The sequence below is a fragment of the Miniopterus schreibersii genome (assembly GCF_964146895.1).
Source record: "Miniopterus schreibersii genome assembly, chromosome: 8".
Lineage (NCBI taxonomy): Eukaryota > Metazoa > Chordata > Mammalia > Chiroptera > Miniopteridae > Miniopterus > Miniopterus schreibersii.
In genome coordinates, this window is record NC_138109.1 from 443,642 (window position 1) to 469,648 (window position 26,007).

At 52.3% G+C, this 26,007-nt stretch overlaps 1 protein-coding gene across 1 annotated transcript; it reads right to left on the reverse strand.

Moving 5' to 3' along the window:
• Window positions 1-256: 256 nt before the first annotated feature.
• SSU72 (SSU72 homolog, RNA polymerase II CTD phosphatase) lies at window positions 257-24,290 on the reverse strand. The gene is made up of 5 exons (XM_081143766.1): window positions 22,510-24,290; window positions 13,440-13,583; window positions 2,383-2,522; window positions 1,840-1,958; window positions 257-575 (listed from the first exon to the last, which is right to left on the reverse strand). The coding sequence occupies exons 1-5, from the start codon at window positions 22,686-22,688 to the stop codon at window positions 474-476; spliced, it is 684 nt and encodes a 227-aa protein (XP_080999892.1). The 5' UTR covers window positions 22,689-24,290; the 3' UTR covers window positions 257-473.
• Between the last annotated feature and the right edge of the window lie 1,717 nt (window positions 24,291-26,007).

Below are 26,007 nucleotides of genomic sequence, written 5' to 3' on the forward strand. Positions count from 1 at the left end.
TTCCTAACTGGCTGGGAAGGCACATCGGGAACCCAGCTTCGCCTCCTCCCAAGGGACCTGCTCAGGGGCAGCAGGGACCAGGGACAGGCCAGGTGTGGAACTCAGGACAAGCAGAGGACAGCAGCATCTGTTTATTGGACAACTGCAGGTTCTCTCCCAATAGGTGCTTGTACATTCCAGCCAGGTAGCCAGGTAGGGGAGAGGGAGGAACACACAACGAACAGACAGACATTGAGGGAAAATAAACTGTAAACCATTTTCTTTTTGATTTGCTTAAAGAAAAAAAACTTTAATAACGCTCGTAATGAAGGGTGGGGCACCACACTCCACAGCTGTGGGCCGCACTGTGTCTAACCTCAACTCGTATGTACAGTGCAGGGCGCTGCCCACGGGCAGCAGCCCCGAGTCAAAACAAGGGTGGGGAAGGAACAACAGGAAGCGCAAGGTGGCGGCTCAGGGTGCCGGCGGCCGGCTCAGTAGAAGCAGACGGTGTGCAGGAAGGTCCGGCCGCTCTTCTCCTCGAACTCCTGCAGCAGCTCGTCGATCTCGTTTTCCATGTCCTCTGTGTGCTGGATCTGCGGGCAGAGCAGCAGCATGAGCGGAAGTAGAACAAGGGCTGGAGGAGCCTACCCCCAGCAGAAGCCGGGGACCTGTACTTCCCACTCATCACAGCCAGGGGGTCCCAGGACAGAGGGTCCCCAGGCGGCCCCAGGCCCTCCCTTGGAGGAGCCCAAAGGGAAGAGGGCTGGGCTTTGAAACCAGGGACTGCTCTCAGATGTCACAAGGACTTCAACTACGGGACCCTCACTCCGCAAAAGAGCACACTGGGCACAGAAGGTACAGTCCTTCCCCAAAGTCACCCAGGGAGGAGAGCCAGCCCATGCTGAGGTGGGGTGGGGGGACCATCCTGTGCAGGGTGTTTAGCAGCATCTGTGGCCTCCACCCACTAGCTGCCGCCAATGTCCCACCCAGTTGTGAGACCCACAAGTGTGCAAACATGGCCAGGTATCCCTGGTAGACAACTGCTGCCCTAAAAGGAGTAGATACTGCCAGGGGACAGCCCCGGGGTGGCCCAAGCTGGACTGCAGCCAAGGCCACTGCTGTCCCGTCATGGTCTAAAACAGGGCTCCAAAGAAGAATGGCCCCCCTGCCCCTCTTAACTCAGCTCTAGTCAGCATGACCAAAGTCATGTGTGCAACTTCTGGGACACGTCTTCCCCCTGCAGCCCGATCTCTTTCATGATTGCTGGATCATGGGCACAACTGCTGGAGTTTCAGCAGCCACACTGAACCATGAGGCACATGGGGAACAGAAGCTGTGCTGGGTCCCTCAGAGCAAACCAGCAGGGCCTATCTCTAGGCTTCTCGGTTAAACCATTTGTTTCTTTGTGTTTCTGTCACTCACAGCCAGCTGACCTAAATGCAGGTGCCATGGGGAGAAGACAAGGCACACGTGTTCCTCCCTGCTAGGTGCTTTTGTCACACTTTGCTCTGAGCACAGCTGCACAGTGGTTGCAAAATCCCCAGGGTTTTTCACACCAGGGAGGGTGCCCAGGGCTGCACGGGCCAGCGCAGAGCCTCCCCAGAGCCCGGAGACACCCACACATCTGCCTTCATGGTGGTGAAGCCCCAGCAGTCACGGCCTCCTATCAACTTAACGCACAAAGTGCACTAACCAGAGCCAGCTAGTGGTCTCACTCCTGCGGTTGCCTCTGCATCACTTCTGCACGAAGCCCTCATGCGCAGAAGGACCTGGCCCTGCACCCTGAGCCCTCGCCAGTCGCAGATCTCAGGTGTCTGGTGCAGCCCGGAGCAGGGACAGGCAGGCATGGATACTTACGCACTGGCAGAGCTCACAGATGAGGAATGCCCCCAGGGTGGCCTCCTCATGGTTGTCCTGGATGTCCACGTTGATCACGTGCACCGGCTGGCAGGTCTCCTGCTCTCTGGAGTTCAGATCTAACGGAGACAAAACGACACCATGTCAGAGACCCTGCTGCACCTGCCCTCCCCGGCATCAAACCTCCTCCCCAAACACGGTTGTGATTCAATAAACACCAGGCCCCCACCTCACCCCTCAAACATGCAACCTGTCCTGGGGTAAAGCATCCAGCAGCAGCATGGTCACCCTCAGAGCCCAGGTCCCAGCTCTCTGCTCACGCATGCTCTGCACACACCAAAGACCCTCCAACCCACAGGATGCTACTGGCAGCACAGGCGGCCTCAACCTGAACATGATGGGCCAAAGCCCCTGTGTCAGGGCTCCCCCAATGCTTCCTGGCGCACTGGGCCGGGATAGAGGAGGGGTGTGAGTAGGGACAAGAGGGACCAGAGAGCACCACAGGTCGTGGCACATGTGGGGGCACTGGGTCTGTGGGCTCACCTTCCACCACCTGGTCGTACACTCTCTCTTCGCAGGTGAGGATCAGGTCGAACAGGTCTTTGCAGTTCTGGAATCTTTCTGGCCGGGGCTTGATTCGCTTATTTCTGTCCAACATGTGCAAAATGCCATTCTGTGTGTAGCTGGGTGCAGGAGTTAAGGAACTTTGGAGGAGACGCGTCATTAACTCAGCTGAGCGCTGGATATGTGCACAGGCAGAGCAGCAGAGGCATCCCCTCCACCCCCTGCAAGAGCATTGAGGCCACGTAGGTGCTGCCCCAGTCCCCGAGGCCTCAGAGGATGAGGCGAGCGGGCAGACCAGCCCTGACCAGCATCGGGACAGGCCCACCTCGGCCATTCAGGTCACAGCTTCCTGACCAGCACGTTCCAGAAAGTGGAGACCTGCTGTCTGTCACCTCCAGCCCCGTTTCTTCACCCTGCCAGCTGCCTCTGTGGCTTGTCCTGCAGCATCTTTGCTCACACTGACCCCAACCTTCAGCAAGGACAGTGCTCACCTGAAAACCCACCTAACCAGGCTCAGCAATAGCAACAAAGCTCCAGAAACCCAGCACAAAAAGGGGTGCAGGAGTGAGATGCCACAACCACTGACAGTGAAAAGGGCCCAGGCCCGAAGCCTGAAAAGGCTGTGTCCCTTGGAGCTCAGAAGGGACACCTAGGTGCCACAGTGATGTCTGTACCAAGTAGGTGACCCCTGAACTGGATGTGCCTCCTCAGGGATTGTCCAGACAAAGCCCAAGGGCAAGGGTTCACCCCCTGGCCAGAGACAGCATCCAGGAAGAGAGTATGGTCTTTAAGGGTCGATCGCATCTCGTTAATTCTATCTTAGACAGAGTGGCTGATACAGGAATACTGAGTGATACGTCACCCAGACTTTTCCAGACTTTTCAGTTGTGACGATTTATTTAAATCAGCTCATATTACTCACAATACATTTCCTACCTTCCTGGAGACCAAGAACAGCTTTTATAATAAACTTCAGTTGTTTAATGGTTTTAACTGTAAGATACTAGGTTGTCAGTTGTGGTGTTTTGGGTTCTTAATACTTTCTAGCCAAGTTAGTAAAGCCAGTGCCCAGTCCTGGCCAGCATCCCCAGGAGCTCTGTTGCCACATGGGCCTGGCACCAAAGATCAAAGCCCAGTGCCTGCCTGGCCAGCATGGATCAGCAGTTGAGCATCGACCTAGGATCCAGATTGTGGTTCAATTCCCGGTCAGGGCACATGCCCGGGTTGTAGGCTCCATCCCCAGTGGGGGCCGTGCAGGAGGCAGCCAATCAATGATTCACATCATTTATGTTTCTCTTTCTCTCTCCTTCCTCTATCTGAAATCGATAAAGACATATTAAAAAAAAAAAAAGCCCAGTGCCCTAGCCTGTTGCTCAGTGGTTAGAGCACTGGCCCATGGAGTTGAAGGGTCCTGGGTTTGATTCCAAGGGCATGTATCTCAGTTGCAGGCTTGATCCCTGGCCCAGTGGTCAGGCACGTGCAGAAGGCAACCAATCAATGTCTCTCTCATATCGTTTCTCTCTTTCTCTCTCTCTCCCCCTTCCACTCCCTGAAAAACAATAAAAATATCCTCAGGTGAAGATTAAAAAAAAACAAAAGCCCAGTGGAGAGAACTGGGCTGGGGGAAGGTGCACCAGTCTGCAGGGTTGGTAGGCTGAGGCTCAGCCTGTGGTCAGCCCCATACACAACTCCAAGACCTGCCACCTCAACAAGCTCGGCTCTCGAGGACAGATGACCACCAGGCGCTCAGGTCAGTCCTGCGAAGAACTCATAAAACTCCCTCCTTCACTTCACCCTCAATTATGTACGTAGATGACATCACAAATAAAGGCGAGTTCATGAAATTAAGCAGAAAGGCCCAGCTGGGGGATCAGACACTGACCCTCATACATGTAATGGGCCTTTCTGAACTATTTTCTGGCAAATTCCAGGGATGTATGGCCTGGGCTGAGCCGAGCAGAACCAAGGGCAGGGGGTGCCCATGCCAGGAGCCCTTGAGGATGAAATCACGACTCACTCACTGGAATCCTCACTTCAAACCACGAGGGACAGGAGGGGGGGATCACCAGGGCAGTGAGGCCAAAATGAGAGGAACCTGCCGCCAGGACAAAGCCCTTATTTAGAGCAAAGCTGGGCCACAGTGGGGGCCGTGAGCGGATGCGCACTGCTGGGAGGCGGGGGGACCTGAGGCCTTTTGTCAGAGTGAAGTGTTTCCTGGCTGAACAAGGCCTCCAAGTGCTAAAGCAGCAGCAGGGCCACGCCCCTCTCAGCCTGAACCCGAGGACACACCCCTGGGGAGCAGCAGACACTGAGCCGCAAGAGGACAGGGCTGACCACCCAGGGCGCGGGCAGGCGAGGGCTTATGTTTCCCACAAACAGGTGCTCCTGTGGCTGGTGGTGACCATGGGCCTGGACGGCGATGGGCCTGGCTGAGCCTCCCCTGCACTTGTGAAACATGAGCTGCTGGGGTTGTGGTCACCACCTGCCCGTCCCCTGCCGCCTTCCAATCACAAGCTCCTGGCTTAGCAGCTGGTCCCCAAAGGAGCACAGCCTGTGACACAGGCGGCTTTGAATCCTCACCTGAGGAAATTTTTTCCATGGCTTTTTAGAGTGGAAGGGAGAGAGGAGACAGTGACATGAGACACACACACATGGGTTGGTTGCCTCCCGCACGCACTCTGACTAGGGTGGGGCCTGGGACGGAGGTACAGAGCCCATGGCCAGAATCAAACCCCGGACCGTTCAGTCCAAGAGTCGATGCTCTAACCACTGAACAAAACCGGCCAGGGCATGGGAGGTTCTTAATATGCTTCAGCCTCTCAGCAACCCCATGATGCTACTGAAGGCCACGGAGACGGATGAAGCCAACTAGGCTAGGCCACTGGCTCCAGTGGACTTCCCCAGTCCCTCCCAGTCACCTGCTTAGGGCACCCAGGGAGCAGAAGCTGTTTCTATGATGTGGGGTCATCACATTTGCACCCACGGCCCTGAGGGGCCACTTTGCCTGCCTCTCCATGGACCATCCCTGGGAGCACACCGGGGCCAGCTGTGCAGGGACTTGGTCTGGCTAGCCAGGTGTGGGGCACCGCTGGCTCCCATGGGAGCAGGAGGGCATGGGAGAGTGGGTGGCAGGATTTGGGGGCTGATGTGGAGCAAAATCTGGGTCAGAGACCCCTGGGGGCACTCAGCTCAAAACAGACGTCCCATGGAGGAGGTGGGCCAAGGTTGGAGGAAATGGATGAGCGTTTCCAGAGCAAGGGAATGGTGCTGTCAAGAATCAGGAGGAGGACCAGATGCCCACTTGTGAAGGCTGTGGGTTTAGCAGCAGGGCTTCCACACCCCACGTCTTCACTGAACCCCACGATGATAGACAGGGGGCCTTCCACCTGCCTCCCTGCCCCCGCCTGCCAAGTCCCAGTCCTGGGTGGACAGAGTACTTCCCAAGGGTGGAAGAGGGGAGCACAGCAGGTGAGCAAGACAAACTGGGTAGGAAGAAACTGACAGCTCAGGACAGAAGCAGGGCCTCCAGTGAAACAACTCCAGAGGGGTGGGGTGGGGAGGCGAGGGGCAGGGACAGCCTCACCCCAAGCCAGGTGGCACCCGGTCACAAAGGGGCTTCAGGGCCAGCAGCCTGGCAGCACCAAGGACAGGGCAGGAACCCAGCCCCCACTGAAGGCCCCACATGTTCTCTCCTAACCATGGGGGGACAGTCAGAACCTTCACCCGTGTCCCCGCCCAGGCTCGGGAACATCAGGCTCCCCTCATGCACCTTCGGTGTCACCTGTTCAGGTCCTGGCTGGACTGACAGTCGTGTTTGGTGCTCCGTGGACAGGACGCTTCTCAGAGCTGCTTTGCAGACGCTCATTCAACGAACCCAAGGACGTCCTGGTCGGTACCGACAGCTTCTGTCCCCAGATGCTGCCACACCTAATTCAGGTGTCCCCACTTTGTGCCTCAGCCTTGGAGGGGACCCCAAATTCTCTATGGTCAATGCTCCTGGAGGGAGGGCCATGCCAGGGAGCTGGCTCAGCACTGGGACCCTCTCACCCAACTTGACTTCCAATCTTAAACTTGATCAAACGTCAGACACAGGCTGGAATTCTCAAGTTGGGCCAAGTCCCCTATGGCGGAAGATTCTCAAAGGCACTGTGGCTAGAAATGCCCACAGGGAGCACCCTCCGTGGGCTCTGCCAGGGCCTGGGACCACCGCAGGTAGTCACAGGAGGCCCAGCCGCCCTGGGTTGGGCAACATAAAGGATGAAGTGGTGCCCAGCTTAGGCAGGCACTCCCCAGACCCAGGGCCAGCCCAGGGCAACGTCCCAATCCCACAGACACCACGAGGGGCAGCCCCAGTCCAGGAGGTCAGACTCCTGGTCAGTGGTCTCCTCTCTGGTGCCTTCAAGAGTCCCCTCAAACCCCTGTCCACCTGTTGTGCCTGTCCAGGGAGCTCCATCTCTGCAGCTGGAGCTGCTTAGGCATCCAGTGGATGGGCAGTTCCTCAACAGGGAAGCTCCCCCCCCGCCCATCTAGGGAACAGTCCATTTGGGTCCAATTTTAGGATTATTATGTAGCAGCATTTCTGCCTTTATTTCTGATGGGCACCAACATGATGGGGCCTGTGACAGGGTGACATCTGGGACTCGAGGGCCAGGGAGGCTGGCACCCCAGGTTACTCTCCCTAGTGTCATCCTCAAGTTGCCCGTCAATCCCTGGGAAAGCTCTCCCTGCCCTGGGAGGAGGCCGCAACCCTGAGTGCCCACTGCAGCACACCCAGGTTCCCACCACCCAGTCCTCCAACACCAGTCACGAGCCATAGGCACGGCCCCCTCAGAGCTCAGATTCAGGAAAACAGGCCAAAGGAAATAACCTGAGTCACCCCAAAGCACACCCAGTGAGGACCAGGGGCATCCACTTGGCCCATTGTGAGGAAAGGCCACCATCCCCTTGCTCCTAATTCTCCCTTGGCCAGTGAAGAAACCACTTGGGGACCCTGCCCATCCCATTCCTGTCACAAATACAGGTGACACCCCAAAGGGACCCATCTCACCCCACATTTTCCTGGCAAAGCACAGAATCAGGATGGATACATTTCCCATGACCGCAGGCCGGCGGGCCTTGCCCAGCGGCTGCTGGCCAGGCCCCTTCCAGCAGCGGTAGGCAGCTGGGGAGGTGCATCCTGGAGCTGTGCTGTCACCACAAGGATACAACACAGCCCCTCAGCTGCTGGAGGGCTGGCACCCAGGGCAGGAGCCTGTGGGGGAGCCCTTAGCACACAGAAAAGCGAAAAAAACCAAGAGCAAACAGCTTTAGGCCAGGGATCCTCTGAAAGGTGTGGAGACAGCTGGGACCCTCAAACCACACTCAGAACTGCGGCAACAAGAGCTTTTGAGCCAGCACTCCTTTATATTAGGAAATAATCCAAATTCATTCCAGGAGTCAAAGCAGTTTTTGCAAAGCACATAAGTCGCATAAACAAGAACGTGGGAACCCCTCGTCAGCTCAAAGAGCCACTGGGCACCATCCTGTGTCCCTGACATGAGGCTCAAGGGTCAGCTCTGGCTGGGTCTGCAATGGCCCCCACACCATTGTCTTCAGGTAAAGTAACCCACTTTCAACACACCTGGTACTGGCACCTCAGGTGGGGGACCAGGCCAGCCCCCTGGGCAAACACCCAAAGCAGACCCACAAATGATCCCTGGCAACTACATGGGCCAGTCGGCTCTGCTCAACGTGTGGTATCAGATGAGATGAGCAGGCAGACATCAGACATGGCAGCTACTATTCTGCATTATCTGAAACATCTTAAGGCCACAATTTATATTTTAAGCAAGGGCTTTTCTAAAACCCAACAGCTTGAATATCAGTAAAACTAGGCCATTCTTTCTCTTGAAAATCACTATCTGCTTGGGAATATGTTCACTTGATAAACACTGTTTCCAAAACCATGTAAAGACATGGCTGCTGACCACGGTCAATGAGACAGGGTCAAACGCGGAAGCCAGCAAGAGCCCAATGCCTCAAGCACAGGGCACCAGGCAGGCGGCTCAGGACCACCAGTGTGCAGATCATGCACCCCGGAGGGCAGGAGGCACTCCAGGGCGGGACCGGGGGCTGGCAGCTATCTCCACCCACCAAGCACAGCATTAGAGAGCTGGCCAGCTTTCAACAAGTCTAATCAGACCCAAAAAAGTTTCTGGAACAGCCAAGTGGCCGCAGCTAGTGATGGTGCAGGGGCCTTGGAGAGGATGGCCCCCTTCTTGAGCTGCTGTGCCCACTAACTGCACACCCCGGATGGAGGTCAGGAGGCTGTGGGGACTTACAGTGAGAAATCGTTTTTATTTTTACCCTTTACCCAAAGACAAGAAAAAAGTACACAGCGAAGTGGGCATACACGTAAATGAAGCCAAGGCCTAACAATGAAACTGAGATGGAAAGGAACAAAATTTATGCCGGACCAGTGGGGCTCAGTGGTTAAGCATCGACCTAGGAACCAGGAGATCTGGGTTCGATTTCCAGTCAGTGCCACACATGCCCGGAGGGGGTGTGGGCTTGATCCCCAGCAAGGGGTGCGCAGGAGGAAGCCAATCAATGACTCTCTCATCATTGATGTTTCTCTCTCCCCCACCTTCTCTCTGAAATCAATAAAGATATATTAAAAGAAAAAAATAAATAAATCAAGTTTAAAAATGTAATCCTAACTCCAAAGTGATTATAGAAGATCCACTACAGAAGAGTATGCTGGACACAGGCTCCTAAACTCAGTCTCCAATTATGCAAATAAAGTGAGGATCCAGGAAATGCTACATTTGCACTTCAAACCCATGTTTAGGGACAGCTGGTCCCAAGTCTTAAAATCACACTAACTGCCCTGGCCGGTTTGGCTTAGCGGTTAGAACTTCCACCTGTGGACTGAAGGGTCCCAGGTTTCAATTCCAGCCAAGGGCACGTGCCTCAGTTGCAGGCTCCATCCCTAACCTCAGCCAGGGTGCATGCAGGAGCCAGCCAATCAATGCCCCCCCCCCTCCACTCTCCAAAAAGCAATGGAAAAAATACCCTCAAGTGAGGATTAAAAAACCCCAAACCCCCCGAGCTGTACTTAGAGGATGGCTTTTGCTTGCTTTTTAAGGCAAATGGTTTCGTAATTTACAAAGCAGTTTTCTATTCAAAGATTCCAAATGACCCAGTCTCCTGACAGGCCAGCCCCTCTTTCCACAGCTGGACGCACTTTATTGGAAGGAAACGATCTTCCCACCAAAGGCTAAGCAAGCTCAGGGTTCAGGGCAGATGCCTCAGTGGAGCTCAAGTGTGGAAAATGAAACACCCCCGGAAGCCTCAGCCATGGAGCTACATTAACGCCCGCAGCAATCACATGAAGTTTAAGCCGCTCTGTATTCACAACGAATCTGTGGAAAAAGGAAGAAAGAAAGTCCAAGGAAAAAATGTGCACTTAAAAAAGGAGAGTTTGAGGCCAAGGACAGCACTGAGGAAACCCTCAAATGCAAAGAACAGAACAAAGTTGGCTTTTGCTTTTCCTTTTTAAAAAAATCCTCACCTGAGGATTTTTTCCCCATTGCTTTTCAGAGGAGTGGGAGGGAGGAAGGTGAGGGGAGAGAAACACTGATGTGAGACACTGATTGGCTGCCTCCCCCACACACCTCAACTGGGTCTAGGGATCGAGCCTGCAACCCAGGTACGTGCCCTTGGCTGGAATCGAACCCACAACCCTTCTGTGTGTAGGTCAACACTAACCACCGATTAGGGCACCTTTTGTTCCTTAAAAAAAAAAAAAAAAAAAGACAAGTGTGATGCACCGCAACATGGACAAACCTCAAACACATGCATGGTGGAAGCAGTGGCCAGGAGGACACATCGTATGACTCCAGCTATGGCAACTGCCCAGAAGTGAATCCAATGAAAAGCTGGACAGTGACCGCGGGCTGGGAGAGTTTGGGAGGTGAACAGTGACCACTGTGAGAGTCTGGGAGGTGAACAGTGACCACTGTGGATGTTTATGGGGAGAAAATGCTCTGAAAGCTGCTGGACAGCGGTGCAGACCTGGAAGAGGTCAAGACCATGGGCCGCACTTGACTGGACAGACTGTGCAGTGCCACACAACTACCCTTCATGAGTCCCCTTGTTAACAGAGGAATCAGGAGATTCCTTGTCTGTGGAGCGTCAGGTGAATTCAGGTTTCCTGGACTATTTGTAGACAATCCCCAAAAGGAAAATGGCAACAAAACTGTTACTAACCTCGCCTGGCTTTACTAGCGCTTGGAGCACCTCCCTCCCTTTAGTTCTAGTTTAACGAGGTTTCCACCCCACCCCCAGCCCCACAGCCCTCAAGAGTTCCCAGAGGGAGGCTCAAAGGGACACAGGCCAAGGTGAGCTGGAGGCAGGAGTCATTCAGTCCCTTAAGTCCTCCTGCTCCTGCTGGGGGAGAGAAAACCAAAATCAAAGCCGGCTATTTACAGCTAACTATTTAATCAAGTCCTCTGACTCTAATGGGAATACTGGCCAAACCCCAGAGGGTCAGGTCTTGGGAATACTGGAAAGCGGGCACATGCAGGGACCCGACCCCTGGCTGCACTGAGGTGACAGTGGGGACGAGCCTGCAGGTACCTCCAGAACCCTTTCATTCTCTCCATGGAAAACTGATCTGCTGAATGTTGTTTACCTTCCAGTTACATGTTAAATAGTTTCCTGGCTTCCCACCACAGGTTATAGTAACTGCCACTTCTGCAAAAGCCCATCAGGTATTCTATTCCAGACCTGGGTTCTTAGCTCTTAGCTGCATGAATCATGAGCAAATGAGGCAGCAAGCAAATCTCGAGGCCCCTTTGCAGCCAGATGCTTGTCCCATCGCTAATCAAGTACCCCCTTCCCACATTACCAGGGTATTCCCCCCACTGATGCAACAACCCTCCCTCACCTGCAGCATGTGCAGTGTCCAGTGACCCCTGGAGCAGATGTCCCTCCACTACTGGTCCAGGGCTGCACTTGAGTCAAGCTGAGCACCAAGCGAAAGGTTGTTCCCCGCCCCCCCAGGAGACAGAAGTTCCACCCAAGTGAAGTCAATAAAGCAACAAAGGTGTCCCTCTTACTCCCAGAGCTGTGAAGGGCAATCAAAAGGGAAGTGGACTTTCCTACACAGGGTCCCCAGGAGACAAGTACTGTGGGTGACAGTGGGCACCCCCCCCCCACTTCCTGATGTAGCAGAGGCACACACAGGCACATGAGCATGGTTATCTTTGAGACAGATGCTTTGTGGGGACACTGAGTTCCGATAAGTGGGTTTCTGGCCCTTATGTGAACTAGCAGGACACGCACATCACCCCTCCTGCCCCAAGTCTCGCTGTGAAAGGGCCTGTCTGTGATACCTAAAGGAGTATATGCAAGCACACCATCCCTGTTCCCGTTTCTCCTGCTGGGTGCAAGTTTAGACATGAACGGCACTCACTGAAGAATGATCTTCAGGATCAGCCAGGGTCTCAAGATGAACTCAACACACAAAGCCTAGAGGTAAGATCCCAGCTCTTTCTAGGAAAAAGGGACTTCTGGTTAATGCTTCCTGCAAGGCTAAGGGTAGCCTCGGTTCTAAGGGAACCCATAGGAGACTTTCCAGAGGCTGCTCTTCCATGTGCCGGAGCTCAGTCTCCCTTCTTGGCCAAAGAGTGTGAGCAGAGCAATTGCTCCAATATGGAGACAGGACACAGGTGATGACTCACCAAGCATAAACACTCAGGGAGCCTCTTCAAATGGGGTTTCTGAGAAAGGGGGCCCAAGGATGTGCACCTCCCCACCTGTGAGTGGCACCTGTGCTGCCTGGGTGTGCTGCCCAGCGGGCTGGCCCCAGGTGACACCCAGGAATCCTGCGTCAGAGGCACCCCGCCCTCCATGGCCACCCAGACTCCCAACTACCCAGCGGTGGCCCTTACAGGAAATGCCAGTTTCTGCCCCAAAGACCCCACTGGCGTTTACTTATAGCCAGGGAGCCCAGCTCACATTGGCTACAAGAACCTCCGGGGCAACTCCAGCTAGCTAATCTAGACGTACAGAAAACACTTGTGGTTTATTAAAAGTTGCAAGTGTGCCAACATGGAGACCAAGTTTTCCATGTGGTGTTATGTTCCTTTCACATGAATACATTTGGGCTCCACCCTGACCACTACACGTCACTCAAAGTGACAACGGCAGGCCCGGGGGTTTCAAAGCAGCAGGGAGTGACCAGGTGCCCCGTCAAAAACCGGAAAATGATTATCTTAACCACACACACAACTCAGTGCCACATTCATAAAAAATCTATTTTAAAAAAATACCTTTTTCTTAGAAACCATGTAAGGACAGAGGAGAAAGTGGCCGTCTGCAAGCAGAGGAGAGCGGCCTCAGAAGAAACCAACTCTGCCAACACCCTGATCTTGGATTGCTAGACTCTATAACTGTGAAAAAATAAATTTGTTAAGCTAAAAGAACCAAAAAAACCCAAACAAAACCTTCCTTCATGAGTCTTAAGTAGCAGATCCAGCCTGTTCTGCCTCTGCCTGAAATGAAGCAAAGTTCTCGGATTATTTGCTAACAAACTTCCTTTGCTTGCAAACAAAGCCCTTTTCTGGGTCTGACCTCGAGACATCAGGGAGGTGTGTGTGCAGCTGGCCCATGTGTCAGTGCACACCCTCACACACACACCTGTCTGAGAAGGAACAGGTTAGCCCTGCAGTGACAGAAGGACTCTGAGGCTTCTGCCACCCCATATAATCTGTGCCATGTTGTGACGTGGTCACCATGGACTTCACGTGTACGTCTGCATGCCCTACATGTCCACGGGCCCAATGGTGCCAGCCCTTAACTAAGTAGCACCAGGGATGCAAACTTGGTCTCTGAAAGGAGAAGAGGGTGTCTACGTCACATGTGCCCAGCTGAACACAGCTCGCAGCGGTAGCCACAATCCACCCTCCACCCAGCCTGACATGGGGTCAGCGAGACACCTGTGCCACAGACAAGCACACTGGGGTCTTTAAAAGGGTAACCCGCTGGGATACAGTTCTTTGTCTTTCCTAAGGAGATCATTGTACATCTGATCATATGTGGTTTTGAAATCATAGACATTGGGCTTGTCGGGCGCTGGCCCTGGAAGCTTCACGTGAGTCCCTGTTCCAAAGGACCGGACACTGAATCCCCGTTTGCTGAAAGACACAAAAGGAGACAAAGATCACAGTTGGATTAAGTAAGGTACAAAACCCTAAAAACAAGGGGCATGAGATGGAAAAATAAACGAGTAACTGTTGATATTTGAGAACATGTTTTTAAGTCCTTAACTTTAAATACTTTATTCAAAATTTTAAAATTCCTATAGCATGTTACATAAAAGCTAGATGAAACTGAAAATAACAGAGACGAAGGGCTGTCTGGCTCTCTCCCACTGCCACGTCACCACCACTCAGGCACATGATAAAGAGCTGCTGGATGGCGAACAGGTGAGTTCACGAGAGGGAAACAAACCTCACTCAGATGGGGCTGCTGGAGTGACTGGGAAGCCTCTGAATAAAGCGCTGGCATCCAGGTGTCCAGCTGTGAAAGCCACTGTCACCTCCACCAGATCCCTCACTTCTGGGAGCCCCCCTACCACTTCATGCACCCGCCACTAGCTCGAAGACGGTTGGCAGTGGTGCCACAGCCACACATTAGGGCACTTTCTGCCACTGAGAAAGGCTGAGGGGTGGCACATGCACTGAAGCCAAGAATTATCAAGGACACAGAGAAAGGGGAGACGAACAATCAGCAACCCCAGGGCCAGACACCTCAACTTTGACATTTCTGCTGCCTGGTCACCACAATAGATCCCGATGGAAAAGGGGCCAGGAAGTAAGGACGGCTGCAAACATGCACCACGACCTGAGGGCAACAGGCCCAGTCACCAAGCATGGACACGCCAACCACCTCACCCCAAGCCTGAAAGTCAGATGAAGTACTAGAAAAGGCGAGTTTCCTGTCAAAGCACCAACAAGCCTGACGAACGGCATAAAGACCATGGGGGTGGGAACCAGCTGTTGTCCAGGCAGCGACAGGAACCCACTACCTCCTCCACTCCACACAAGGTGGTCATGGTCATGCAAGGTCGGCCGGCACCTGCTTCTGTGGAGGTCACATTCCCCTAAGACGATAACAAGTGAACCCAGTGGGGACCACGCTGGCCTCACGACCAACCACTGCCCCAAAAGAACTGCCCAACAAGCCCTTTCCCCTACAGGCACCTGCCAACACTCCAGTAGCCTAACAGCTATTTAATACACGAAATGTACATCAAGAAAAAGAGTGAATTATTCCTCAGACCAACCCTGTGTCCGTAGGGTGTGAAAACCCACCAATCCTCCAGTCTCCTCCAGAGGGAAGGAGGGATTCATGGGAAAGCAGGGCGCCCAGAAGCCCACATGCACTGACTCCGCCAACACTTCACCTATGTCCAGGGCTGGGTTCACCCCGAGGGCACCGGGTCAAGGCCAAGACCGGGAGCTGCCTCTCTGGCCAAGGGGGGAGGGAAATGTGCTATGAAAAAACACAGCCCCACAGGAACAAGACCACAGTGCCCTAAGGACAGGACATGGAGCTGAGGCCTGTGCCCAGCAGAAGGCAAGGTCATTCCTGCAGAGGGAGCAACCAGGCCTGGGCGTCCTACTGAGAGCTGAGAGGCCTGTGGGCCAAAGCTGTGAATTAATCGGGAGGTAACACTTGTGGCCAGGTAAGCTGGTGGCCAGGAGTGACACAAAGTGTGGAAGCAGCTGCTCAACACATACCTGGAACCACTCTGGGTCTGTCTCCAGAGTCTGCAGGTCTTTCACCTGCAGGTGATGCTCTCAAGTCAAGTGAAACCACACACAGAAGCACCTGCTCCACTGCGCGGCACAGACACTACAAACTGAGGGACTGTGGCAACCCCACAATGAGCAAGTCTATGCGCTCTATTTTCCAGCAGGCTGACAGTTAGCAATTTTTAGCAATAAAGTATTTTTACTTAAGGTATGTACACTGTTGTTTTAGACACAGAGCTACCGCACACTTCAACAGACATGACATACGCACTAAGGGTCCCCAAAATTGTTGTGGGCAACAATGGGAAAAGCAACAAGCTCCCCAACAAAAATGTGTAAAAGATTCACTTAGATACAGTTCACTTTTTCAAAATAAAATTTATCGATGTATAAGTGGAAAAACAAATCGATGTTTCTCTATTTTTTTAAAAAAGTCAAAAAAATGTGCCCAGCCAGCGTGGCTCAGTGGTGGAGCATCAATCTATGATCCAGGAGATCCCGGTTCGATTCCGGGTCAGGGCACATGCCCAGGTTGCAGGCTCCTCGATCCCCAGACGGGAGCGTGTAGGAGGCAGCTGATCAAGGACTCGTTATTGATGTTTCTCTCTCTCCCCCCTTCCTCTCTCTGAAATCAATACATGCACATACCTCGGTTGCTGGCTCGATCCTCGCCCCGGTTGAGGTGAGTGCGGGAGTCAACCAATCGATGTGTCTCTTTCAAACTGATGTTTTTCTCTCTCTCCCCCTTCCAGTCTCTCTGAAAAAACAATGGAAAAAATATCCTCGGGTGAGGAATTTAAAATGAGCCCAACTCGTAATGAGCCCAGGCACAACTACTATTGCAGTCCGTGACGAAACACCCAGGGACTACATCTTCATCTAGCCAAGCCACAGCAAAGGAGTCACGAAGCCAACGCCTGAAGTTTCAAAACATGAAAAACCTCCAGCACCTCTGGCAGCAGGCTTACCATTCCATTTTGATTGAACAGTATTTCCTGGAGCTTACTATGTGCTGGAGACACAGCAGTGGCCAAAACAGACTCAAATCTCTCTCCTCAGATCCTTGGGGGGTGGGGAGGATGAGAAATAAACAAAACATCCAGCACCCAGGACAGTGAGCAGTACGGCGTGGAGAAGCCATGGGCAGGAGTGGAGGCAACGGGCAGAGGCCCTGGGCAGGCCCGAGTGTTTCAGGTTGGGGAATGGCAGGTGTGCACCTAGAAGCAGCCATAGGCTCCCAGGAGGCTCTAGTGGAGACCCGTGTGCAGGGCCTTCCCCTCCTCCTGATGCAGCCACTCGGATCTGACCTGCCTGGGGGGCCCAGCTCCTGTACTCATTGCATCACACTGGGTCTGAGGTTTGCACTGGGTGTCCAGATAGAACACTCTCCATGCCAGTCTGCCCAGATCCTCCAAAGTAAATCATCCCCAAAGTAACTGGGCCCAACCTTTCCCCTGGCGGCCCAGACAAGCTCCTCGCTGGCTGGCTTCTGTCTGGAGGAACTGCCGGCTGCCTGTCCTCCCCCTCCCCCCCGACTTCGAGATCTTCACCAAGCGTGTTTAAAAATAAGATGAAATGCAGTTTGTTCCTCCTCCAACAAAATGTTCATGAGTGGCAAAAAGGCTAGTTAGCAACAGAAGCACTGTCTCTTCTAATCTGGTAACAGCCTATCTTGCGTGGTGACAACAGTTCAGTGGGACCATTTGTTTCTTACATAAGAGACCTGAGTGTTAGAATAACATTCCCGACAACCAACAGGCTTTGTTCAAGGGCCAGCTATTTTCTATACTAAACTAACCTTCCAGACAAGGAGTTATCAAATGTCTTCGCAAGGATCAAAAATCTTTCATAAAGAACCTATCTGCCTTGGCCGGTGTGGCTCAGTCGGCTGGGGCATTGTCTTGTACACTAGAAGGTGATGGGTTTGATTCCCAGTCAGGGCACGTGCCCAGGTTATGTGTTTGATCTCGCTGGGGCGAGTGCGGGAGGCAACTGATCAATGTCTCTCTCTCCTCCCTTCCCTCTCTGAGATAAAGGAAAAAAGAAAAAGAGAAAAAAAGAAAGAAAGAAAAAGAACCAATCAAAGAAAATGTTCAATGCTGGGGCATAGAATTGTTTCCACTGTTATCCAACAACTAAAGGGAAAAGACTGACCTTAACATGAACACCCGGAAGCACTGTAGGAAGGTGGCATCTTTCTGCTTTCTGTGGTGTGAGCACTCACCTCCTGTAAAGCACTGCTCTGGCTGAGACTGACGCCCCCGACCCACTGCCGACCTCCTGAGAGCACAGCCTGCGAGGACAGTGCACTCACCACCACATCTCCTCCACTGCAGGTAAATCACCAGTCTTCAGCCTGGTCTCTAGTTATGTGACCTCATGCTCACAGGACACAAATCAACAGCTCTCGAGATATCACACCTAAATGCCTGCCTGTAATTTCACTGTGAAATGGCCAGGACTGGGAAGACAAACTTCTGAAATGTAAAGAGTCCAAAAAAATTTATGTTCTCACTAGCAAATTGTGGGCCCTAAATACATTTCAATAAACATTTTTTAGGATTTATTTTATTCTTACGCTCCGACAAGGCCAAGAATGAAACCCAGTGGCTTCTAAGCAGATCTGTGCCTTGAACTTGTGACAAACCTGCCTTTTAGGCTGCCCAGCTGGCACCCTGCTTAGCTGTCCTTCCTCCAGCCCCATTCCTCGACCCTGGCTTCTCACCTTGCTCTGCTGGCCACTGTGGGGCCCCCCTCCACACAGCACCAGCACCACAACCATCAATGTGCTTCCTTCCAGTACCCACACAGGGCAGTCCTAGACAAGGACTCACTAATCTGCTGTACCTGCTCGGGGCTCCTTCTGTTCTCACCTGTAACAGAAGGCCAGAGAAGACCCTAACGCATGGAAGAACGGTTCAGCTGCTAGAGCCGTTCCCATGCCTGGTCTGCCCAGGGTTTGTCTCAATGTTCAACTCTCCACCCTTAGTCCTGCTTCTAAGGACAAAAACCATGCAGTCCCTCAGAACCCAAAAGGTGAGTGTTGTCCTCTGCCATTCTCAGGACTCAATCTCAGACCCATTCCCCTTCCATCATTTCAACTTTCAAACTTTCCCAGAAGAGATATCAAAGATGCAGCCAGAGGTCACAGGGCCCAGCTGACCCTCCCTGGTAAGAAGCTTCTGGAAATGTGTTCAGACCAGAGTTGTTTAGCACCTTGACTGGGAGCATCCTATGTCTGGTGTGTGACCACACAACCTCAGGCAGCCCTGACACATGTCCCATCTGGTAGGAGGTCCCAGCACCTCTCCACCAATGTGGCTTGGGGCCCACATGCTCTGGTCACATCAAGAATTGGCCCCAAATTGAAGAACCACAGGGCCTCGGTTGACTGTGGCCCCCCCCCAACACCCTTCAGTTCATGTTTTTCCTCATCTTGAGTCTTGGTTCTGTTACTCGCCTACCACGAACAGAGCCCCTAGTGTCACTCATCAGCTGGGCTTCTTGCTCTGGGCAGTGTCTCATTTGTGTGAGTGTGGACAGCTAAAAGCTGTCCAGATGCAACCAGATGGGGCTGGGAAAGCACCTGCTACAGAGGAGCTCAACAGACTAACTACACTGTTTCTCCCATGTTTGTAGCCTCTGTTCATCTTCCTAAAACCTCACAGCCAGGAACTTGTGATTGAGAACACTGAGGACTCAGCCCAGCAACTTATAGAAGTCTGTCTTTAAAATTTGTTTTCAATTCTACAATTGAAAATGTAGCTTCCAAAAATCAACATGTCCCTTAACATCTAGGAGGCGTTTGGAACAAAATAAATAATTGGCTCTAAAGGGAAATCTTAATCCACAGAGTACAAAGAACACGAATCTCTGTGGAAACATACAAGTCTTCCAACACCCTTAAAAACCTAAAGGCCCCCCAGGACTGGCACTTGAAAAATTTAGTCTCAAAAGATCAAAAGACGACCACCCCAGGGAACATTCTGACTAGCTCTAGAAAGTGCCAACATTTATCATCACTTGTATTCAACTTGTCAGAAAAACACAGCCCAAGCTGATTTTCAACAGGACGAAAATAAAATAAAATAGGGCTTCACTGATAAAGTACCTACAGTGCGTGTTCAGTTAACTGCATCCCTTTTGATATTTCATTTCAGAAGTTTTCCTATGCATACTTTTTTCTACTTGTAACCAAACTGCACAGTTTTCTTGCCTTTTTTCACTTACCAAACCACTTTTCTTTTTTTAAGGTTCAGGGTGACAGGGTAGGTGACACTTCTTTTTAAAAAAATATGTCTATATTGATTTCAGAGAAAGGGAGAGGGAGAGATAGAAACATCAATGATGAGAGTCATTGATCGGCAGCCCCCTGCACGCCCCCTGCTGGGGATCAAGTCTGAAACCCCAGCATGTGCCCTGACTGGGAATTGAACCTTGATCTCCTGGATCATAGGTTGATGCTCAACTGCTGAGCCACGCCCGGCCAGGCCAAACCACTTTTTTATGCTCTAAATCTGACTTCATAAGCTCTCCTAATTGTAACAGAAAACCTTGATATAAATTTCTTAAAGATGCTTTTAAACTCTATAAAAAATCCAAATACATAAAGCCATAAGTAGTTTTTCAACATTGAAAAGGACATGAAAAACTGTTCAATCTCACAGCAATTTTAAAACTAAAGGAAGGTGAGATCCATTTTTTTGCCCTAGTAGCATGAAAAAATTGTGAGGAAATGAGAATTTTATAAATAGGTATTTACTGGAAGGCAGTCTGGAAAAAAATGTATGAAAATATAAAACATGTCTACCTTTGACTCAGCAATTCCACCTCTAGGAACTTATGTCAAGGAAATGCCAGGAAAAGCGTGCAGGCATTTATATGGCACAAGGATGCTGACGCTATAAGACTGAAAAATAGAAAACCCAAATGTCTATTATTGGGGGACTGGCTACAAGTCACCCTGCCCAGGATCCCCAACCACTGGCCGTCACTCCACAGGAACACGTGTGTTCAAATTCAATATATCAAAACCAAAGTGGCCCTGGTGGGGTAGCTCAGTTGGTTGGAGTATAGTTCAGATACGCCAAGGTTTTGGGTTCGATCCTCGGTCAGGGCATATACAAGAAGCAACCAATGAATTTGTAAATACGTGGAACAACAAATTGCTGTATCTCTCAAATCAACTAAAAAAAAAAAGTGTGAGTACTGAAGTCAGACTATGTTCACGACATGACGTGAAAAGGTTCTGGAGCTTCACTTTGATCTCCCTTAAGTGTGGGTATTAGACACAGGAAAATGGCATTTTGAGTGATCTTCATCTTCTGTATTTCCTACAGTGAGAATTTCAAAACAAGCAAAGACTACTATTTTAACAAAGGAGAAAACATCCCCCAAAATAGGCATTATAAATGTTAAAGATGCATGTCTGTTAAAATAACCTCAGTCACTGTATCAGTAACATGCTATCCTAAATGTACTTCCTTTATCCGCATTCTGAGTCTGCCCTTTTGATGAGCAAATTTGAAAGACAGTAATTAACCTGGTAAAAGCACACAAAAGAATTCCTACCCTGGCTCTTTTCGCCTCCCTTTCCACAGGAGGCCCAATGCTGTGCTAGCTCCCACCACTATGAAATCTAAAGGACTTGCTATCTTTTTAAAAAAAATTTTTATTTATTGATTTTGGGGGGGGGGAGCAGAAAGGGGGGGCTCAAATTGGTTTGTTGTTCCACTTATTTATACATTCATTCGGTGATTCTTGTATGTGCCCTGACGCGGGATCAAACCAGCAACCTTGGTGTATCAGGACAACGCTGTAACCAACTGAGCTACTGGGCCAGAGCAAGGACTTGTCATCTTGTAGTGAATGTCCTAGGGAATCAGATACCCATGACTTTGAAACCGATTTCACTAACAAAGTTGCAGATAATTTAAGTTTTCCTTTCCTAAGATTTCACCCCAACTTTGTTATGCAAATACTTATAACAGAAGGACTTAAACTAAGGATCACCTTCCAGAACCAGCAGGAGGAAGGACGGGGTCTCCACAGCACCTGTTATTCTAATTAAAGGTATTAAACTTCGTTTTCCTTGAGTGATTTTCCAGAAGTGTGAACGCTGCATTCTTGTGCTTAAATTTACCAAACTTCTAACGACTGAAGGCATAAATGCAGTTTGGGGATGTGACCCAACACAATGCAATTCTGGAGAACTTCTAGTCTTAAGTTTAAAAGTTTTAGTTTAAGAATATCCTCCACATGAGTTTATTAGGCTCAAAGCCTACCATATGCTACCCAAAAAACGATACTGTGGACAGAGTGGTAGATGTTGGGACGAATCAAACTCCTACAAGCAGATCATGGTCACTCGATACAGCTTCAGTAAGAAAACCAGGGGGGGTGGGGGCTCTACTTTTCCCAAATTACTCAGGAGCGTTGAGGCCGGCTTGGTAAAAGAAGGCAGGCACTGCTGTCCTTCCACGTCCACATATAGGAACTTTGGGAGAAAAGGCAGTTCCAACTTTGTTTCACTGTCAATGTTGACGTGTATACCAAACTTTAACAATAATGCAAGCGGTGAAGGAAAAAAAAACTGTATCAAACAGGAATAAACTTCTAAACGCATACGACACCAGGGTCCCGAGGGAGGAGCTGCTCCTGAAATAGACACTCGAAGCTCCAACTCGACTGCAGTCCAGAAACTACCGCCTGGAGGCTTTCAAGGGGGTTGGGAGCAATTTTTACGAGACTTGGAAATGCGGGCGGGAGCAAGCCCACGGATTCACGAACTTAACAAAATAGGCCATTTCCCCTTGTTTTCTTAAAGCCTCTTCCTGTCCTGAGGTTACGTCGTGCAGGTTGTATAAATGAGGACACGCCCTGGAGACAGTCGGCGGACACTGGGGTCTCCCAGACCCTAAAAAGGCTCTTGTCAGGCCCACTCTTCCCAGGTGCACGGGCAGGCGTGCAGCGTGGACGCGCAGAGCACCCGCCTTTCGGGTTTACCAGGAGCTCTGAGGTTCCGGAGGCGCGGGAACGTCTTAGCTGAGAACCTGGTTTTCCCGGGATTCTAAGCCCACGTGGGGGCAGCACGCGGCCGACCGAGCCCTGCCCAGTCCTCGCGGCGCTCGACCCCCGGAGCTCATGAGCCCGGACCAGGCAGCCCCTCGGGCTTCCTTCGGGGGCCGGGGAGGGCAGAGGCCGCCTCCGCCCGAGGGCTCGGGCCTGGGTCTGGAGGGCAGGTCGGGGCCGGAGAGACGACCTGTCGGCAGGGCGCGCTGGGCCAGGGCGGAGGCCCACCTACCTGAGGATGTTGTGCGCCTCCATGCTCCGGTTCTGGTTGCTCGAGCAGACCACCGCCACCCGCAGCGGCGACGACGGCATGGCGGTGGCCTCACCGTCCGCACCCTCCGGCTCCGGGCTCCCACCCAGCCGCGGCTCTTCCGCGCGAGCAAGATGGCGGCCGCGGCTCCCGGAAGTCATGACGCGAAGCAGCGGCGCCGGCGACGTACCGCGTCGAGACGCGCGGCGCGGGCGTGTACACGGCGTCCCGCAGGCCTGCCCGCGCGGTCTCAGAGCCCGGGCAGCGGACGGACGGAGGGAGGCCCACCCCACGGGCGCCGGGCTGGCGAGCAAGTCTGCGCTCCGGGTGTGCGCAGCCGACGTCCGCGTTCCTCACGGGAGCGGCGCGAGGACCCGCGTCGACGTCCTGGCGTCACCAGACCGCGCCGCCGTCGCTGAGAGTGACGTCGACGCGCCACGAACGTCCCGGCGTCGTCGCCGGGAATGACGTCACGCCGGCGCAGACCGTCGTGAGGATGGCTGGCGGCGACCCGGCGCCTTTCTGGGCGGCTCCACGCCATCTCGAGTCCCCGTGGGGCCCGGGGCCATCGCTCCCGCCGCCGGAGCCCTCGCGCCTGCCCAGACCCGCTGTGCGCTCACGCTCGGCCCGGCCTCGGCCCGTCTCCGACCCCGGCCTCGCGCAGCCCCCGCCGTCGCCCTCCCGCGGGAACCCTGCAAAGTGTGACATTAAGTGAAGTAATGAACGTGTCTGGAGAGAGGCCCAGAGAGGAAGCCTGGGCCGCGTCAGGGGTCGACACTCGCGACGGAGACCTCGTCCGGCGCAGCGTGGGGGCTGCGGGGACCGCCCCGGGCGAGGGCCGCGCTCCCCGCGGGGACCGCCCCGTCCCGACTTCCTCTTCCGCTCTCTAAAGCGCAGCCTCCGTTTTCCTCCGGGCGGGAACCTCCACCTGGCTGCTTTTCTGGGATTGCAACCCCCCCGCCCCCCAAATCATTTTTGCTGAATGGACACCTGGCCGGCTTTTTGTGTCCGGCCTATTTGGGGCTCATCCGGGCTCCAGGGAAGACTCCCCCATAGCCCCAGGGCTGGTGAGCAAACAGGTGTGGCGCCCACCGAGCCATCTAAGCTCCCTCCGTGTTTTCCTCCAGGGCTCGGGAGCTACAGGGTAAGCTTTCTCCTGGATCTGAGCGTCAGCTTGTTGTGTTCTAAAGCTCTCCAGGCTTTATTTGGGGTCCGTTTAGAGTTTTCAAGGGTTTTGCCCCCCCTTTTTTTTTCTGTTAAAAGGCCTTGTTTGGGCTCTCCTTTGACACTTTGGCTTGACCCCCTGGGGGATCTGGCTGTTTCTTGGGACCGGTTCATTTGTGCGAGAGCCGTGGTCAGTCTGATTCTATCTGGAACCAGACTCCTTGTCCCATTGAAACTGTCATTCAGCCATTGGCCAGGTGGAGAGGAGAGACTGCTCCAAGGCAGACCTCTGCCGGACCCGCGAGCTGGACCTGCCAGAAGGGAGATTGTTTGCTTCAAACCTCCCTGCAGGCTGTCTGAACAAAATTCTATTTTTGAAACAAGCCAGCACCCCTTCCCTGCCTCCTGCTATGTGCCGGGTCCTGGAATGTTACCTGCACCTGGAGGTAGTCACGTACTAGTACTGTAACTACTCTGCCTTGCCTTGCCTTTTATAGTTGTATAGTGCCTGCTAAGTGGTGCCAGGATCCACTCATCTTGCCGCCACCCAAGGCATGCCTTTTGTGTATGTGAGTTTCCCTTAATAAATTTTACCAGTTACTAGACTTTAGTGGTAGCTGCTTCCTTCTGGCTTTCCCTGATTTCTGCTTATGGAGGTTGGTTTTCAGTCTCAAGGCCTTTCCCGGGTCTGCCTGCACTGACACCGGGCTCTTTCAGGAGCAGGCTCTCTCTGCAGAACTGGCTGCTCAGCTGTCAGCTGACCTTTCTGTGACCAGGCTGTTCTAAAGTGAGACTGTGCTCAGTGACACTGGCCAGTACTGAGCCTGCAGGTTGCTTAAGCTGTTTTAAGACTGTTTGGGCCCTTGCTTTACAGAAATGTTTGATAAATGGGGTCTCAGTTATCTGTATAATTTCAAGGTGTCCCTCCTACGCGGACCCTGGCTGAATTTGTGTTTAAAAACCACAGTTCCTCCTCGAGTTCATTTTTAACTAAATGGACGATGTGACCAAAAGTAATTTAGACTCTCAGTAGCTATCCATGGGGAACCTTTGAGATTCCCAGACTTACTTTTGTTAAAAACAAGTTGGACAATCATAGCTCTGAAATTGCCAAATGGAACACCTATTTTGAGTGGCATTCTTTTGTTGTTGATAATCCTCACCTGAGGATATTTTTTCCATTGATTTCTAGAGAGAGTGGGAGGGAGGGAGAGAGGGACAGATGGGGGGGGGGGAGAGAAACAAACATCGATGTGAGACAGACACATCCACTGGTTGCCTCCTGCACGTGCCCCGACCAGGACCGAGAATCAAGCCTGCAGTCCTGTTCGAGGGCCGACGTTGTAGCCACTTGGCACATCAGCCAGGGCATTGAGTGGCATTTTGAGGCTTCCAAACGTTACCAGGAATCTGAAGTTGCCTGTTTATGAAATAAAGTTCTAGAATTAACTGAGGCCGAGGAACCTTTAAAGAAAGAAGATGGCTTTGGAAGCCGCCTGTTTGTGGCCTCTGGTGCTGGCTTGCCTTCCCTCTGGACTCCCATTTTCTCAGGCTCCACCTCTGGAGCCCTCCAGCTTCCTTGCCTCTGGCTCACCCTCCACCTCTGGTGTGGTCCCCATGTGAACCTTCTCTCACTCCCTCTGAACTTTTCAGTACTGGACCCTTTAAAGTTAAGGCCTCTGAGGATCCTAAAAAACCCCGAGTATCATACGTTCCCTGGACTAATGCCGACTTTTGAGCCATAGTTAGGGGCTTCCCTAAGGTGAGTGAGGATCCTCACAGATTTGCTGAAGTGTTGGACATGGTTATTCAAACCTACCAGCCTGGGTTCTCTGCTTTATGTCAGCTGTGTTTGCTTGTCCACGAAGGCAGGCTTGGCTCTGGATGAGACTTGCTGGATGGGAACGTCCTGACAGGGATTTTTGGCAAAATGCTAGAAAACTTGCCAAAGATCACCACTGAGCAATTACTGCAGCCTTCCCAGAGGCTGTTGATTAGAGCAAAATTCAGACTTGCTCCCAAAAGTCAGATATATCTGTGACTTATAAATAACTTTATTTGAAGGGAAATTCTCGTCTGCCCCCAGATGTTGACTTCACTCAAGTAGCCTTTACCTCTGGGTTTATTAAAGGCTGAACTAAGGCCTTTCCAGGTTAGTTATAAGGACCAGGATTGAATGGGAAATCTCTAAGTTGGTTAATTTGGCAAATAAACTTGCTCGTACCCTAGATGAGCCACCTAGGAGCCAGCTGCTGACTTTAAGCTCTAGGTCACCACACTTTCTTCACTGTTCTGACCTTCAAACTCTGCCCATCT